At 43.0% G+C, this 14,158-nt stretch overlaps 1 protein-coding gene across 1 annotated transcript in view; it reads right to left on the reverse strand.

The window, feature by feature from the left end:
* The window catches only part of si:dkey-91m11.5 (PH_BCR_vertebrate and RhoGAP_Bcr domain-containing protein), a 32,120-nt gene extending 19,488 nt beyond the window's left edge, over positions 1–12,632 (reverse strand). The window contains exon 1 of the mRNA XM_061071192.1: positions 10,893–12,632. Within this exon, the coding sequence (XP_060927175.1) occupies positions 10,893–12,261 (1,369 nt within the window). The 5' untranslated portion in view covers positions 12,262–12,632. The remainder of the gene's footprint in view (positions 1–10,892) is intronic.
* Positions 12,633–14,158: the final 1,526 nt, after the last annotated feature.

Below are 14,158 nucleotides of genomic sequence, written 5' to 3' on the forward strand. Positions count from 1 at the left end.
GCTCAATTGGCTGGGGCAGTGTGAGAAAGTGGACATCACAATAGATCCACAGTGTGCGCCGTTGTCCTGTAGCGATCACTAGAATCGCCACTGAGGAAGTGTCCGGGCAGGTCCCTCCGGAAAATTCAGCAATTCATCTGCTTTAGAGCGGAAACAGGCTTTCTGCACAAGGTCATCTTTTCACAAACAGCTCCCACCCCCACTCCAAACACACACACACACATACACACACACACACACATACTCACACACCTACACACACACAGGCGCACACACGCACGCACACGCACTGATGTTCATCTATGGTCATGTTTAACATATTCACATAATAGATAACTTGAAAGAGTTTTAAAAAGATTGTACTTGTCTGTAAAACACTGTTTAACTGGTTTGGCTGGTCAAAGTGCATGTATATTGTTTTTTTTACACTCCTTTGTTTGTGTAGACCCATTCTTGACTGACATTTCACCACCACTCGTTTCTCTGTGAAACCTTTTCTCATGTCTTTTGTTTGCTCTGATTGTGAAACACTGAACAAATACAACTAGTAGATGTTGTCCTTTCCAACCTCAAACTGTCTAAAAGAAGCATACTTGTTACATAGGACAGAACTTTTCAGGCCAACACCAACTTTTAAATAATTGATTATTATTTAAAGGATATTTTACATTTGGGTATTGATTCAGTATATACAGTAGGCTATACAGTGCAATATAGTATATATCCTATTCTGTCTTTTAGATGTAAGCTCTATCCATTCATTATTTATGTCAACAGACACACAGCCTGCATTTTAGAAAAATTCGACCTATTAACTTTACTATTGAATTACATTTTCTACAACTCTGATCTCCCAATACCTTATTATGGTCCAAAGGTTGCTTCAAAGCCTTTTTGGCAATGCCAGGCGTGTAATTCTTTTTTAATTATTGACTTTCATTGCCTTAAACAGCGAAATTTGAAGATATTATATGATATAATATGTTAATACAGATCTTTCATAATTCAGAGGATATTTTTAGCTCAGCTGATCTATCAATCTCTATTAAAAAGTGATTCTACAATATATTCACTTCTGCAGTCAATTTAAAAGAGAAAACAATGTTACAATAACACAGTGTTGATACAACGAGCTACACATGAGAAATCACAGTGTAAAAATAATGTTGTGTCTTGTTTCCATTCAAGGGGAACTGATCATTTACAAAGTATCACAGGAGTGTGGGCAAAGCAATTTCAGTTGTTCTACGATCTGCCTCTTTCTGTCCCAGGCCCAACTAGCAGCAGCTTAAAATGGTTTCAACTTGGCCACAGAGCTGTAATAAATATATTGTAATGACATTATATAAGATTGCTAAGCCCAGCAGTTGCAGATGTGAGCTGTGTGCATGGAGCCATGGATCAGAGGGAAGCTGATTTTGTTTTGGACTGTCTCTGAACTCTGTAATCCCGTTTTTCAAGAACTTCATTTAACTGACAACTCCCACACGCCATGCCCATCGTCTAATAGATGTCAGATTACTGCAAATCTTTAAGAAAAAAAAAAAGATTTGTTTTAGTTGGAAGCACCTTTTTACACACAATACACCGCATCCTTGCTCTCCCACAACCCAATCAAAAGCAAAACTCTCCAGTGCTGATTCTGGAGAATATCAGTCATCATGAAACGCTGTTCCTTCCTGCAGCTTGTAAACAAGAGCCATGTTCAGAGGAAAATCACAGCAGTTTAATGAGAGGGGGGGGGGGAGTTGGATGTCCTATTGATGACATAGCAAAGACGCACTGAAGGCCCTAATCCTAATCCACAGAGATGAACGACGGTAAACAGAGAGGGAGTGACAGATGTGCGGCCAAGACAGCGTCACAGCATCAGAGTCACTATCACAGAAGTAATCATGTGGCCTTATTCCCCAACATGACGCCAACACTCAGAATTAAAAGAGCAAGAAGCAAGGGAGGGACGCTTTCGTTTTAATTCGGAAATGTTTTGTTTTCAAATGAGATTGCCATCATCGTGTGGCACGAACACAAAAGCACTGCGCTTCACAGCAGGACATTTAAATAAGTGGAGGGATGATTGGTGCTGGAAACAACCGGTTTTCGAAAATAAAAATCAAAGAGTGAAGAGGTCGATGGATTCATCCCAGAAAGAGCTGGAACCAGAATAGTAGCATCCATAATTCCCCATTTCACGACTTGGAAATAGCACAGTTCTGCCCAGGCTGACACATTGACTGATCACCGATCAGTGTGTTTAAATAGCTTGAGGGGGAGAGGCTTCTATTTGTAACGCTCTGACAAAAAGAGAGAATCAGAGCCCACTTAATGTTCCCCACTGTGAACATATTGACCAGTCAGTAAAATCCTTCAGCTGATGGACAGAATTTAGATCGCAAGAACCAAAAATAAACTCCACACAGCAAATGTGTTGATCGATCCAGCACAGAAAGGGCTGGAATTGAGATTTAAGCATCTATAATTTAACTCAGAGTTAAAATAAGGCACAATGAAGGACAGCCTTTGTGTCACCTCTCTAATGGCTGTATAGATCTGGAGAGAAAAGTTGCACATTTGGAATAAAAGCGGACAGAAGATGCCAAGGTGAGATGTTGTTAAGAGCTTAGGACCACTTTATGGCTCCAGCAAATGGATTCTCCTCCAGACTGTGTGGTCACCGGGGAAACAGCAGAGTCAGGGAGAGCAAACAGAGTGGAGCCGGCTGAAGGGTGATGGCCTTTAAGACACTAGATGTGGTGACCCTGGACAATGACTCTAGAGTTTTCCTGATTTCATGGCAAATGGAAAAATGTTGACAAATGTACTGCACAAAGGTTTTACCTGAATCTCACCACTATAGGCCTACTGAGGAGGAACTCTCTGACCATTACAGTGGACCATGTAGGTTTTGCTCCCACAGTTCCCAAATTGAATGACTTTCAAGAATCAGACTTGAATGATGTCATGTCATTTAGTCCTAAATGTGGGCTAAGCTTCTGGAGCCTGCATTTCCAATTAATCTAACCACTATGTTGGTAACATAGTCTTTTTATTACCAAGATAAGTTTACAGCCATGCTAGCAAAGCTTTCAGCTAAATGCTAATGTCAGTTTGCTAATATGCTCAGAGTGATGATGCCAACATGCAGACCTTTCAAGATATGTTTTACCACATTCACTGTCTTAGTTTCGCATGTTAACAAGCAAATATTTGCGAAATGAAGATAAAATATAGCTGAGGCTAATGTGAACATTATCAGTTTAATATGTATTTGGTGATTATTTTTTGGACTAATTTAACCTGATGAAAATACAGGAGATTTTCTATAAAAAAGCCACATTAGCTTTCAATGGTTTTTTGATGTTTTTTGATAAGAAAACGTTTACCTCATGTTGGCACCAGAGGATATAAGTCAGGAGAAGTCAGCAGGGTTCATTCTCTAGGGACAGTGAATGTGTTGAGAGACTACAGAGCTGAACTGATCAACCAAGACAACAATCTCTGGAGCAACCGCACTGGATACATGTAGTATTCTCCGAGCCATAACTGGGATTACTCACATGATGGTTCTCCAGTAAATTTCTCAGACTGCACAAAGATCCACCAGAGCCACAGAAGACAATAAACAATTCACAGGCTGTGTAGTACTCGCAAGGAGTAGAGAATCAATGTTGACATCTAAAACGCATGCAGTGCCCCTTTAACCTAATACTGTAACTGGGACATCTGGTATTGCAATTACAGACACCGCCTGTGTGTTTTGGCAAACTGTGAACTTGCTAGCCAACACATCATCATCACATCCTGGCTCATCTGAAGGGTCTGCTGGTCTGAGGGGCCTTTCAAACCACAGGGCCGGTGAAGGCAGCGCGGCCCACCAGCACTCGCCTCTGCTCGGTTGTAGGGCAGCCTCAAATTAGTGCCAGTCACTGAGCAGCGTAGGTCAGGACTGGCCGCCCAGCTCAGCACACCTACTAATCATTGTGTGTTGAAATAGCTCAGGGTGGTCAGACTACTGCTTGTAATGTGCCTCAGCACAGAGAAAATCAAAGCCCAATAATTGTTCCAGCCTGTTAAAATGAACACACAATGGAGCACAAGCACGCGTTAGTTATACACAGATTTGCTTTACGACTGCAAAAAGAAACAGCAACACGTCTAATATGAAACAGTCTTATTGGGTTTTTATAAATCAGAGAATGATTCTGATCTCAATACTTGTTTGAAAAGCCTATTAAGTATCCTGGAGCCTGGCCAGTCTTTAGCCTCAGTAGTTTTATTGTGAACATTATCAGCAAATGAAGAACACACCTAAGAAATTTATGCAGCAACATCAAAAGCCACAGTGACCTCCAGGTACGATCAAATATTAATTTGCATGTCTGAGCAGAATTAAATATTCGTGAAGGGACCTCACCTGATGTGGCTTAATGTGACAGGCCGAGCTCTAGTCTGCCTAGCAATGCAGGTTTACTATATTATGTTTGTATAATACAAGCTTGTTAAGGCTAATGGTGAGTATTTTCAAATAACCTGCTTTGTTTCGTTGGTTATAAAACTTGTTAATTGTTTGGAATTAAGTGAAATGTATCCTATGGCTTCAAGGTGATCTGCACTTGGACATGAGGAATTTACAATAGAAAACACATATATAACAAATCGAATGGATGTCGAGTTGCCTTTTTTGTCATGTAAAATAATGTATTCAGTGGCTCTGGTGGAGCTTTCTAATTCTTAGGAGAAAAAATACCCCAATGATGTCATGGTGATGTCACCGGGGGTTGATTTTGTTTAGGAGTGGTGAAAACGAAAAGCTATAGACGTGAGCTGTGTCCCGACTCAGAGGCTGCATCCTTCAGAGGCTACATTCGAAGAGTAACTCTGAACACAGCAGCGTGATTAGGCTGTCCCATTTCAAAGGCCCCTAAAAATGTGGCTGAGAAATGCATCCCTCCATCACCAATAAAACAAAGGTCCAAAGAATGGATCCTTCCCAGCCCTATCCCAGGATGCATTGCACTGCAGTGATGAACCGTTTTTCAAAGTGATAATGGTGCCAGCAAGCAACGAGAAGTCAAATATTCGAGTATCACACTCAAGTCAATAGTATACATGTTCAAAAACTTTCATTCAAACTTTCTTGTTGTGTCTAACTGCAGCTCTGTTACTAGGCAACAGCGATAAGGGCAAAATGAGCTGATGAAACTGATCACGGAAATCCTCTTTAGACCAGATCCTCTAATTTCAGTTCAACATTGGTAGTCAATGCACATGTGCCGGGCAGACCCCATCCTATGAAGGAGGCGACCCCTGAATAGGGACACAGCTATGGACATTAATCACACGCTCTGTGGATCTAATCTTTTGGACAGTGACTCATACTAGGCAATAGGCCAGTCAACACATATTTTAAATCCAATTGAATTATTGAAAAATTATATTTGATTTAAAAAATAAATAAAAGAAACAGCACTACCATAGCTGTGAGTTCTCACATGTGCCTAGGCCTCTGCACTGAAAGCACCCCATGACGGACAGGAGTCACACAACGTCACTTTCACTGACTTTCACTTTCATCTTGACCTACATTTTATGTGCAAATAATTCGACAACCATGTAGTTATAATCGCAGTGAGTTCACAGCTCAGTCACAAAGAGATCGATTCTCTCTTCGAGCGATCCAAGATAAACCCTGTTTGCAAATTCTTCTGATTTAGTTCGGTCAACGACAAAATTGTAGACCCTTGAGATAAAGCTGTGCTAAAGCTGTTTGGACTACAGTTTCAGAACCAGCGACCAGAGGGCCCATCATGACCTGATGTACGGAACTCCAACCAATAAGCCACATATCGACTTATAGTTTGGACCTTAATGTGTAGGTATTTATATATTTTAAAAGACATGTTTATGTTGAAATACATTATACATGTAGTTATGTCTCTCAGGTTGTTTTCTCTTGTGGACATAATTTACAAATATACATTTTAATGACACAAAACAATGTTTTTTAAGGAATGATAAAATTATATGTTGTGGTCAAATCTTTTTTCACTATAAGATAATAATAAATTATCAGAGTCTGGATATCTCAGACTCAGCCGCTACAGTTCTGACTTTTCTTTTTGGAAGTACAATACACCACTGGACTGCCCCTTTAAATGGTTTCATATACTCGACTATAGAAGTTAAGTGTTCAGACTCCCTTGCTGTCTCCCTCTCGTACTGACCAGACTCGCTGTGCGACAGAACATTTTAACTTAAACAAACTCCGCTGGCTGGTGACACAACACGCTCCATGGGTCAGGCTGATGTGAGAGAGGTGAACTCATACAACACTTAACATTTCATTAGCTGTTTCCCCCCTACACACCCCACAAGCAGCTGAGACATTCCATAAACACTTGGCCTGCCAGCCAGCAGCACAGAGGGCCCTTTGAGTGGGACCAGGGAGGGGAGCTGAGACTGCAGGAGTAGAGGGCTGAGGCAGAGCACGAGGGAGGATCACTGAGCCGAGGGAGGCCTGCAAGCTCATATACATGCCAGAGATTTGTTTTTCTATGAAGCTTTATCTATGGAAACGTGCATTTTTGTATGTGGACCAAGGAGCTAATATGGAAATCTCATGTAAGCACTGTTGCTTAGTTTCTAAACAAGTGTTTTTGGATCTTTTTTCTGATAGAGGGACCAGAACAAAAAGGCTATTCATGGCTTTTGGTGTGAGAGCAGCTGGCCTGCCGTACTGATGGCCTGCCAGCTTTTGACCACTTTCCCCAGTACACTGCACAGAAGAACAGGTGTCTTACTTACACTTACACTCACACACACAGTCATATACACACACACACACACACACACACATGGGTGCCCACAAGGGCCGACAGCGCTTCCTCTGGTAGGCCTACATTTACTCCAGGAGAGGGAGAGGCTGAAATTCTTTAACTTCCTTGACCACTAAACCTCAGATGTTGATGCTCAGGTACAATGATAGCTCTGTCTGGGCTTCCTACAGGGACCTAAAATATTCATGAGTCAGGAGCGAGGACCAGCACCAGTGTGACTTCTGCTGAGGCAGCGAGCGGTGCCCACCTCTGGACTGTTGCCAAGGAATTCAGACAGACTTCATCACCTTTCAGACACACAGACACTCTCTATTAATGTCACTACCAACAAAGGCGAACCGGTCCACACATACAGAACCTGCGCCATATCCTGGCTACGACAAGCTCAGCTATTACCATCATAAAAATACACTTTTCAGATTATTTTTTTTTGGAGAGGGATTATGATTAAACTAATGGAACAGAAAGCTGTGGCTACAGGCATGTCAGTGCCATGATGATAATTAATTATGGCAAAATAGACCCATCAGAGAGGTGGCCTCCTTAAAAGGGCCCACAGCTAATCACCAGCTCTATTCACAGCGAGGCTCGACAACCGGCCTAGATAACCAGAAACTGGGAGACACCATTTATTCTTCTATTCATAGGAGAAAAAAACCTCTCTTGAGAGGTGTCAGTTTTAGACTGGCCATTTCATGCAGTGATGCAGCTGAGTAGCAGCAGGACAAGTATGGGTTTGTTTGTGTCAGTTAGTGGGTGTTTCTTGCTGATGGTAAGTGTGTCATTTTTCCCAGGCAGAGACTGCTACCGTTCCAGTTATTAAAACACTCACATAAGAGCAACAAGGACAACGTCAACACTGTGTCTGCTGCTGCTGAGTTCACACGTTCCATGACAGGCTGCAGAATATACTGCTAATACACACAGCAAATTTTTTAGTGCAGAAGACTTATTTAAGTATGACCTCTGACATGTGGACTGTACAGTTTATGAAGCTTTTTCTTACACAATGCATAGCCAACTGGAGCATAAAGCGCCTTAACAACACTGAGATTAAGTTAGTTTTACTTGGCTGCAGTGCTTGAATACAACAACAACAAAGAAAACCTTTCCAACTGCTCCCTAACAAATCACAAACCACAACAAAGAGCAATTTATTGCAAAAACTTGCCTCATACTAGCTCCCTGCCCCAGAGGATTAATCCAGCAACGTGCACAGTAATGTTATTACAACATCAGAAAATAAATCCAGACTTCTGCTAATCCACAAATCATGGTTCACATGCGGCAGCTGTGCCATTATCAGCAACAGGTCCGCTGTGGACAAAAGCTGCACTTCAGGGTCCACGGCAGGCCGCTTTGAAGAGAAGGTGTCCCAGTGCACAGGCTTCATTAAACAAGGAACTCCACCGATTTTACACATAAAGGGTCTGTTTACTGGTCACAGGATGTATGCTTCAGAGTTCACTTCTGCCAGAGCTTACAGTTGTTTGTCATAACTCAAGGTTGGCTTTCAAGCCAAGAAGAGAGCTGTTAGCTTTTGATAAGGCTGTTAAGTGGAACTGGAGTTTCTATTTTTTTGAAATCAAGCTGTATAGTGTGTTTGCTCTGGAGAAGCTTTCTCGAGTCTAAAAACAAATCCCCCCCTGATGATGTCACAGTGATGTCAGCCGGGTAATTTGTATGAAATTGGAAATATATAACAGAAAGACTGTGTTAGAAGAGGAGGCAGGGAGCTCGATGTGGACATTTACAGTGTAGAGAGGGTATAGAGCATATAACAGTAACTTCTCTGGTAAATCTTCTCCATTGACATTTCAGAATTTTGTATAAAAAGAGTTTAAAGCCTGGAACCAGAACGACCAGCTACGAGATGACTCGTGACTATTCAACACTTGATTCAGAAAAAGCAAAGTTTTGGAAAACAGAAAAAAAGGCAAATGTACTCTTTTTCTAGAGGGACAGAACTAGGCATCATATAAACCACTGCAAATCTAGAATTTAACCTTGGTCTTAATGTAGTGTTGCAATATATTGTATTTTGTGTTTTGTATTTATGCATAGAGTTTAGTATAGTCTTTCGTATAGTAACTCAGTGTATTATGGGTTAGGGTAAGGGTTAGGGTAAGGGTTATTATTGTATTGTTAGTGTAGTACAACTCCATAACAATGTAATTAAAACACATTTTTCTTAAAAACACAGTTGATGTCATACAGACTTGTGGCTCCTACAGGAGCACATAACATTGTTTCACAATCTCTTGTGGTAAGTCTACATTGGATGGTTACAATGTTATGGCTGATAATCGATCTCCCGAAACCTCACTGTTGAGCAATATAACTAAAATAGGATATTTGTTGCTTTATGGGAAATGTAGGATCCAGTGTTTTTGCTATAAAAGCTTTAAAAACATTCAAGTGTGAATAGGTTATTCCCTCTAGTTTTTTTCTAGTCACTCATATGAGTGTGTATTCATTCTATAGAGAAGCAGAAACTTTCTGTGCATCTGCTATGAGTTCTTTTTGGCACAATGAAGAGAAGAAGCAGCTTTGAGTGTGAAAGAAACTGATCCAGAACCAGATCGAATGGATTTACACATTTCAGCCATTGGAGCAGCGTGCTAGCTTACACTTCACGCTGATTATATGACGGACGATCTGCTTGTCCGTCACATGCTTTGTGTCAGAGCGCTTTGGACTGGATCACCTTATGTAACAACACACTATTCTGCTCATCTGCTTAATCTGACCCACAGTGGATAACACGTTTTTTTGGGTAAAGGCAGACAATTTTTTTCCAGCTCCAATCCTAATACGAGCCTTGAATCCCAATCCCTCTTTGCATGAACATTTGGCCCAAACAAACAACAATGTGTGTCCTCGTGTGTCACTCACTTTGACAAACGTTCTTGCAGAGGAACACATGTCCTGCCCCGCCTTCTGTCCTTGGCATTACCAGGTTGCCCAGACCACTCTCCTTATCCCACTTAACATTGTTATATTGTTAACATGTCAATACTCTTGCTCAATGAGTGATTCTCCTATTGTGTCCATACATAACAACAGGAAACACTGATGGCAGGCGTTTTGATTGGAAGCCGCGTGACACACTTTAAGCCCCCTTGATCCTTTTTTTTTTTGAGTGAGTTGTCAGGGCTTTTTCCTACCAGCCTCCCGTAACAAAGAACCTCCCTAAATTTATCACGCTAGACAAACCCCTTTAAGTTAATTACTCGCACCAAGGACAACAACACTGATGTGTGCTGACACGAAAACACTCAGTGTGGACAGGGTCGAGGGGAATGGGGAAGCCCGGGGGCAGCCACTGTCTCAGTCGGAGCATCTCTGCGAAAGTGCTTCAGCACTCAGCGGCCAAAGAGCAGAAGGGGGTGAGAAAAGAGAGGGTGGGCCTGCTTATAAAAGGTAAAAGGAAACACTGCTGAAAGGGGGCAAGACCACTGGGTTACTCTTAGGATCAGCACAAGTAGAATTGATCCAGTCCGCTCGACCCCTTCACGGCAGATTTACCTTTTACAGGGTCAAACATAGTCACAGCCTGTTTTATAGTGGTGCAAACCCCAATCTGTTAACATCAATAGCATACCCAATATAAATGATTCCTGTGAGAAAAGAAGATAAAAATCCTCACTAAAGGGACTTGTTTTTATCACACTTAGCCTCTTTGTGTAGGCCACCTAAATCATAACAGCTCAGTTGCCCCAAAGCAAACCAGTGGAAAAACAAGAAACCACAAAAATGTATTTAAAAAAAATAAAGTGTGAATAATCAGGAGTGCCTGGAACTATTTTAGGATAGATTTAGTGCAGGTCAAAACTTTAGACTTCATCAAAGAGATTGCAAGTGCTTTTTACACATCAGTCGCATATTCTGGATCAACGCCAGCCAGGGCAAGCACAGACATCTTTCAGACAGTGATCATAGTGGGTCTTTAATGTGCAAATCATCTACCAATTAGAGGCCTTTTCTGTATTTGATCATGAAAATGACTGGTTTTGGGGGAACATCTGTGCTGTGCAGTGTGTCTTGCAGACCTACCCAGATCTCCTTGAACACTGTTGTCATGAGAGGTCCTGCTCGATGTGGTGGAGTCCCCGTCACTGGGCCAGATCAGGCCTGTTTTACGGGCCCCGATGATGGAGGCCTCAGAAACCATCACCTGCTGCTTCAGACGCTTCTGAGAGAGAGGGGTGGGTGGGCTGCTGCTCTCAAAGGACTGCTGCGAGTGCTGGGACGGGGAGCGGCTCTTCTCCCTGTACATCTGATAGGTGGTGGGGCTGGGGGACACATGGCTGGACTGGCCGGAGGAGAAGTCCTCCTCGCTGGAGGTCAGGTTCTCGTTGGAGCTGCAGTCGGGGGTGTAGCCTCCTCCCACATCTTCGAAGCTGCCGGGAGAGTATGAGCGCCTCGGCCAGGTGAGGTGCGCCTCCTCCTCTATGCTGTGGTCCCTGATGTGGATGACCCTGGTGTCCCCTTCAGCCATCATTCCCCCAACATAGACACTAGTGTAAGGCTGACACTCAGCTGGCTGTCGCTCAGACTTTCCCCCAGTGGGATGGATAACACTGTCTTTCAGGAAGGGAGGGTTGATCTCAGAATCTTCAAATGACCCGTTGTAGCTGGAGTTCTCCTCAGTGGATCTTCCTCTCTGAACAACCTTACCGATGTCCCCTGTGGCCGCTGACAGGTTCCCTGGGAGCGAATGCAGGGACCTTTTTCGCTCAATCTGCATGGCCTGACAGCCCAGGGTGCCTATTTTGTCGGAGACATCCTTGTCGTTGACTTTGACCAGCCCTCGCTCGTGATGGTACTCCATGTTCACGTAGAAGGGTTTCTCCTGGCCGCCCATCGTAGACAACCCTTTGCCGTCCCCTGCAGTGTGAGAGTTGGCTCTCCTGATGCGCTCAAAGTTGGATCTCAGAGCTGCCACAGAGCCTGTGCCCACTGGGAGGTCAGGGTTCTCAGAGTCCTGGCAGCCAGGTGAGACCCCACCCTTCTGTTTGGCTGGTGATGCAACATCCATCTCTTCTTCTGGATGCTGTTTGCACCTTGCTGGCTTCACGTAACCTCTCTGCTGCTGCTGCTGCTGCTCTTCCACTGGTGCATCACCTGCATAGGACCTCTGGCTGTCCGGTTCACTGGTCTGGTCTCCATCTCTTGTCAGTGGAACCCTTTTAAAACCCCATCTCTGTCCATCATAAGACTTCCTCTCTTTTGCAAGCAGAGTCTGCAGGTAGATCATGCGAAAGCGCTCCTTGTTCACCTCCTTCTCCAGCTGCCTGATGGATGTCTTACATGTGTCCAGCTCCTGTTCAATGTCCCCCATTGAGTTCAGCTCCATGCAGGGGGGATCAGACTCTGGGAACTGGGCTCTCCATGCCTCCACAAACCCCACTGGTTCAACCATTTTTACAACTCTGACATAAAATGTTCTATCAATTCACAACACACTCATATGCATTACTAAAGCCGGAACTGGTCTCAATGGTTTGAAACTTAAAGGTTCCATATTGCTGCAGTTCAGTGAAGAAGAGTGTTCCCCCAGAGTCTGGAAGCAAGGGCAGAAAACCTGTTCAGTCTTTACTCACAAACATCTGAATAAATCCTAGAGAGGCAGAATCCCAGGTCGGTGTGACTTTATCCTTGTGGTCCCTCTTGGTCTCTTCTATTCTCCGGAGAATCCCGTGTCCTCCTCAGTGCTCGCTGTCAGACTGACTCGCTGCTGCTCTGTGGTGTTTGGGCTCTTCGTCAGCTCTACAGTTGCAGCACAAGGAGGAGGGGCCACATGGACGCGATCCAGGCTTTCACTGCTCTGAACTCTGAACACACGGGCACAGGAAAAACAAACCCTCAAAGGAAGAAATTAAAGGGAAGGGCTTCTGTCAAAATGTTGTTTCTTGTCGGGAATCGAATTTCCAGGTAGAGATTACTGCGGCAGGAAGAAAAGTCATGTGTCCCACAAGGAAACGTATAGACAACCCTGTGACAGTTATAAAAGTTATGGACCAATAAAAAGAGAGAACTTTAAAGGGATTAATGTCCCACATGGAGATGCTGGTGCAGGAAGGTGTTGTGATGAGGCTGTTTCAGCTCAGGCAGGAGAAGAAAAACGAGCTCGTTCAAAGCATGATCTTTTGTTAGCTGCTCCAATTCAGCTGTGATTTTTGATCCCACTAATCCTCTCTTCTTCTTCTTCCCCGCCCAGCTTCAGCTCCTGACATGTCTCTGGGTGACACAGCACACTTGAGCTTTCAGTTCTACTCTGAAAACGGCCTCATCCCACCTCAGTTCACTGAGGTTCAAACCTGAAGCCTGGGAGAATGTCGCCATCTGACGGTTCAACACCTCAGACCATGACAGGGTGGTGCGTTCATGTACACGTTAACGGGGCTGCAAGTTAATTCATGGACAGTGTTTACGTTCTGTTAAATGCATCATCTTAAGTGTATTAATGTCGCAGTATGTAGGCTAATATGCAAAGTGTGCTGTATGGACTTTTACAAAGCAATAAAAGTGAATATAAGATTCAAAATGTTACATTATTTTTATTTCTTGCTGGCAAATGTCTTATTTTCACTTTTAAAATGTTTGGATTAATGGGAAATAATTGAAAGTAACAACAAATGTCACATTAAATTATCATAAAACTCTCACCACACTGTATTTACTACACTTGCTGCTGAATTTCTTCGATTTTAAAGCACAATTGTATTCTTTGTAGTAAAAGTTAAAAAAAGAGTAAAATTATTAAAACCCTATTAGGCACATTTCATCATTTCAAACCTTGTATTGGTATTGATGAACTCTTAAGGACAAAATAACACAACAAATTTAAAAAAATTTAATAAAAAGACGGTCTTGCTCAAACAGTATTAACAAGATTCAAAGCATTATTGTCTGTAATTGAAGATATGTCTTTCCTTTTCATTCCTCTATCTGTTGATATGGGGCTTGGACATATTTGAATCTAAGAATAAAGAGCTACTCTCTGCCTGTGGAGCTGAGACCATCTGCAGTGCTCAGCCCTCCTGAGTGGACCGTATAAGTCACTTCCTGTTAGCAACCAATCGAGACGCCCTCTTGGTTTCCATGGGGCTTTTGACAACAACCCCTGTGCTCTGACTGCTAGCTAGCTAGCGGCTAATGACTGATAAAGCGACGTAATACTTGCTTCTTGAAATGTATCTGAACCATTTTAAATAGCTGCTTTGCTAACTTCACCACTAAGTTGAATGAACCGGTCTTCAGAAGGTTTCTCCACGGGTTTGCAAGTTAAGTCCGCCGACGACAGAAAGCTAACTAGC

Source organism: Limanda limanda, chromosome 5, assembly GCF_963576545.1.
Source record: "Limanda limanda chromosome 5, fLimLim1.1, whole genome shotgun sequence".
Classification (NCBI taxonomy): domain Eukaryota; kingdom Metazoa; phylum Chordata; class Actinopteri; order Pleuronectiformes; family Pleuronectidae; genus Limanda; species Limanda limanda.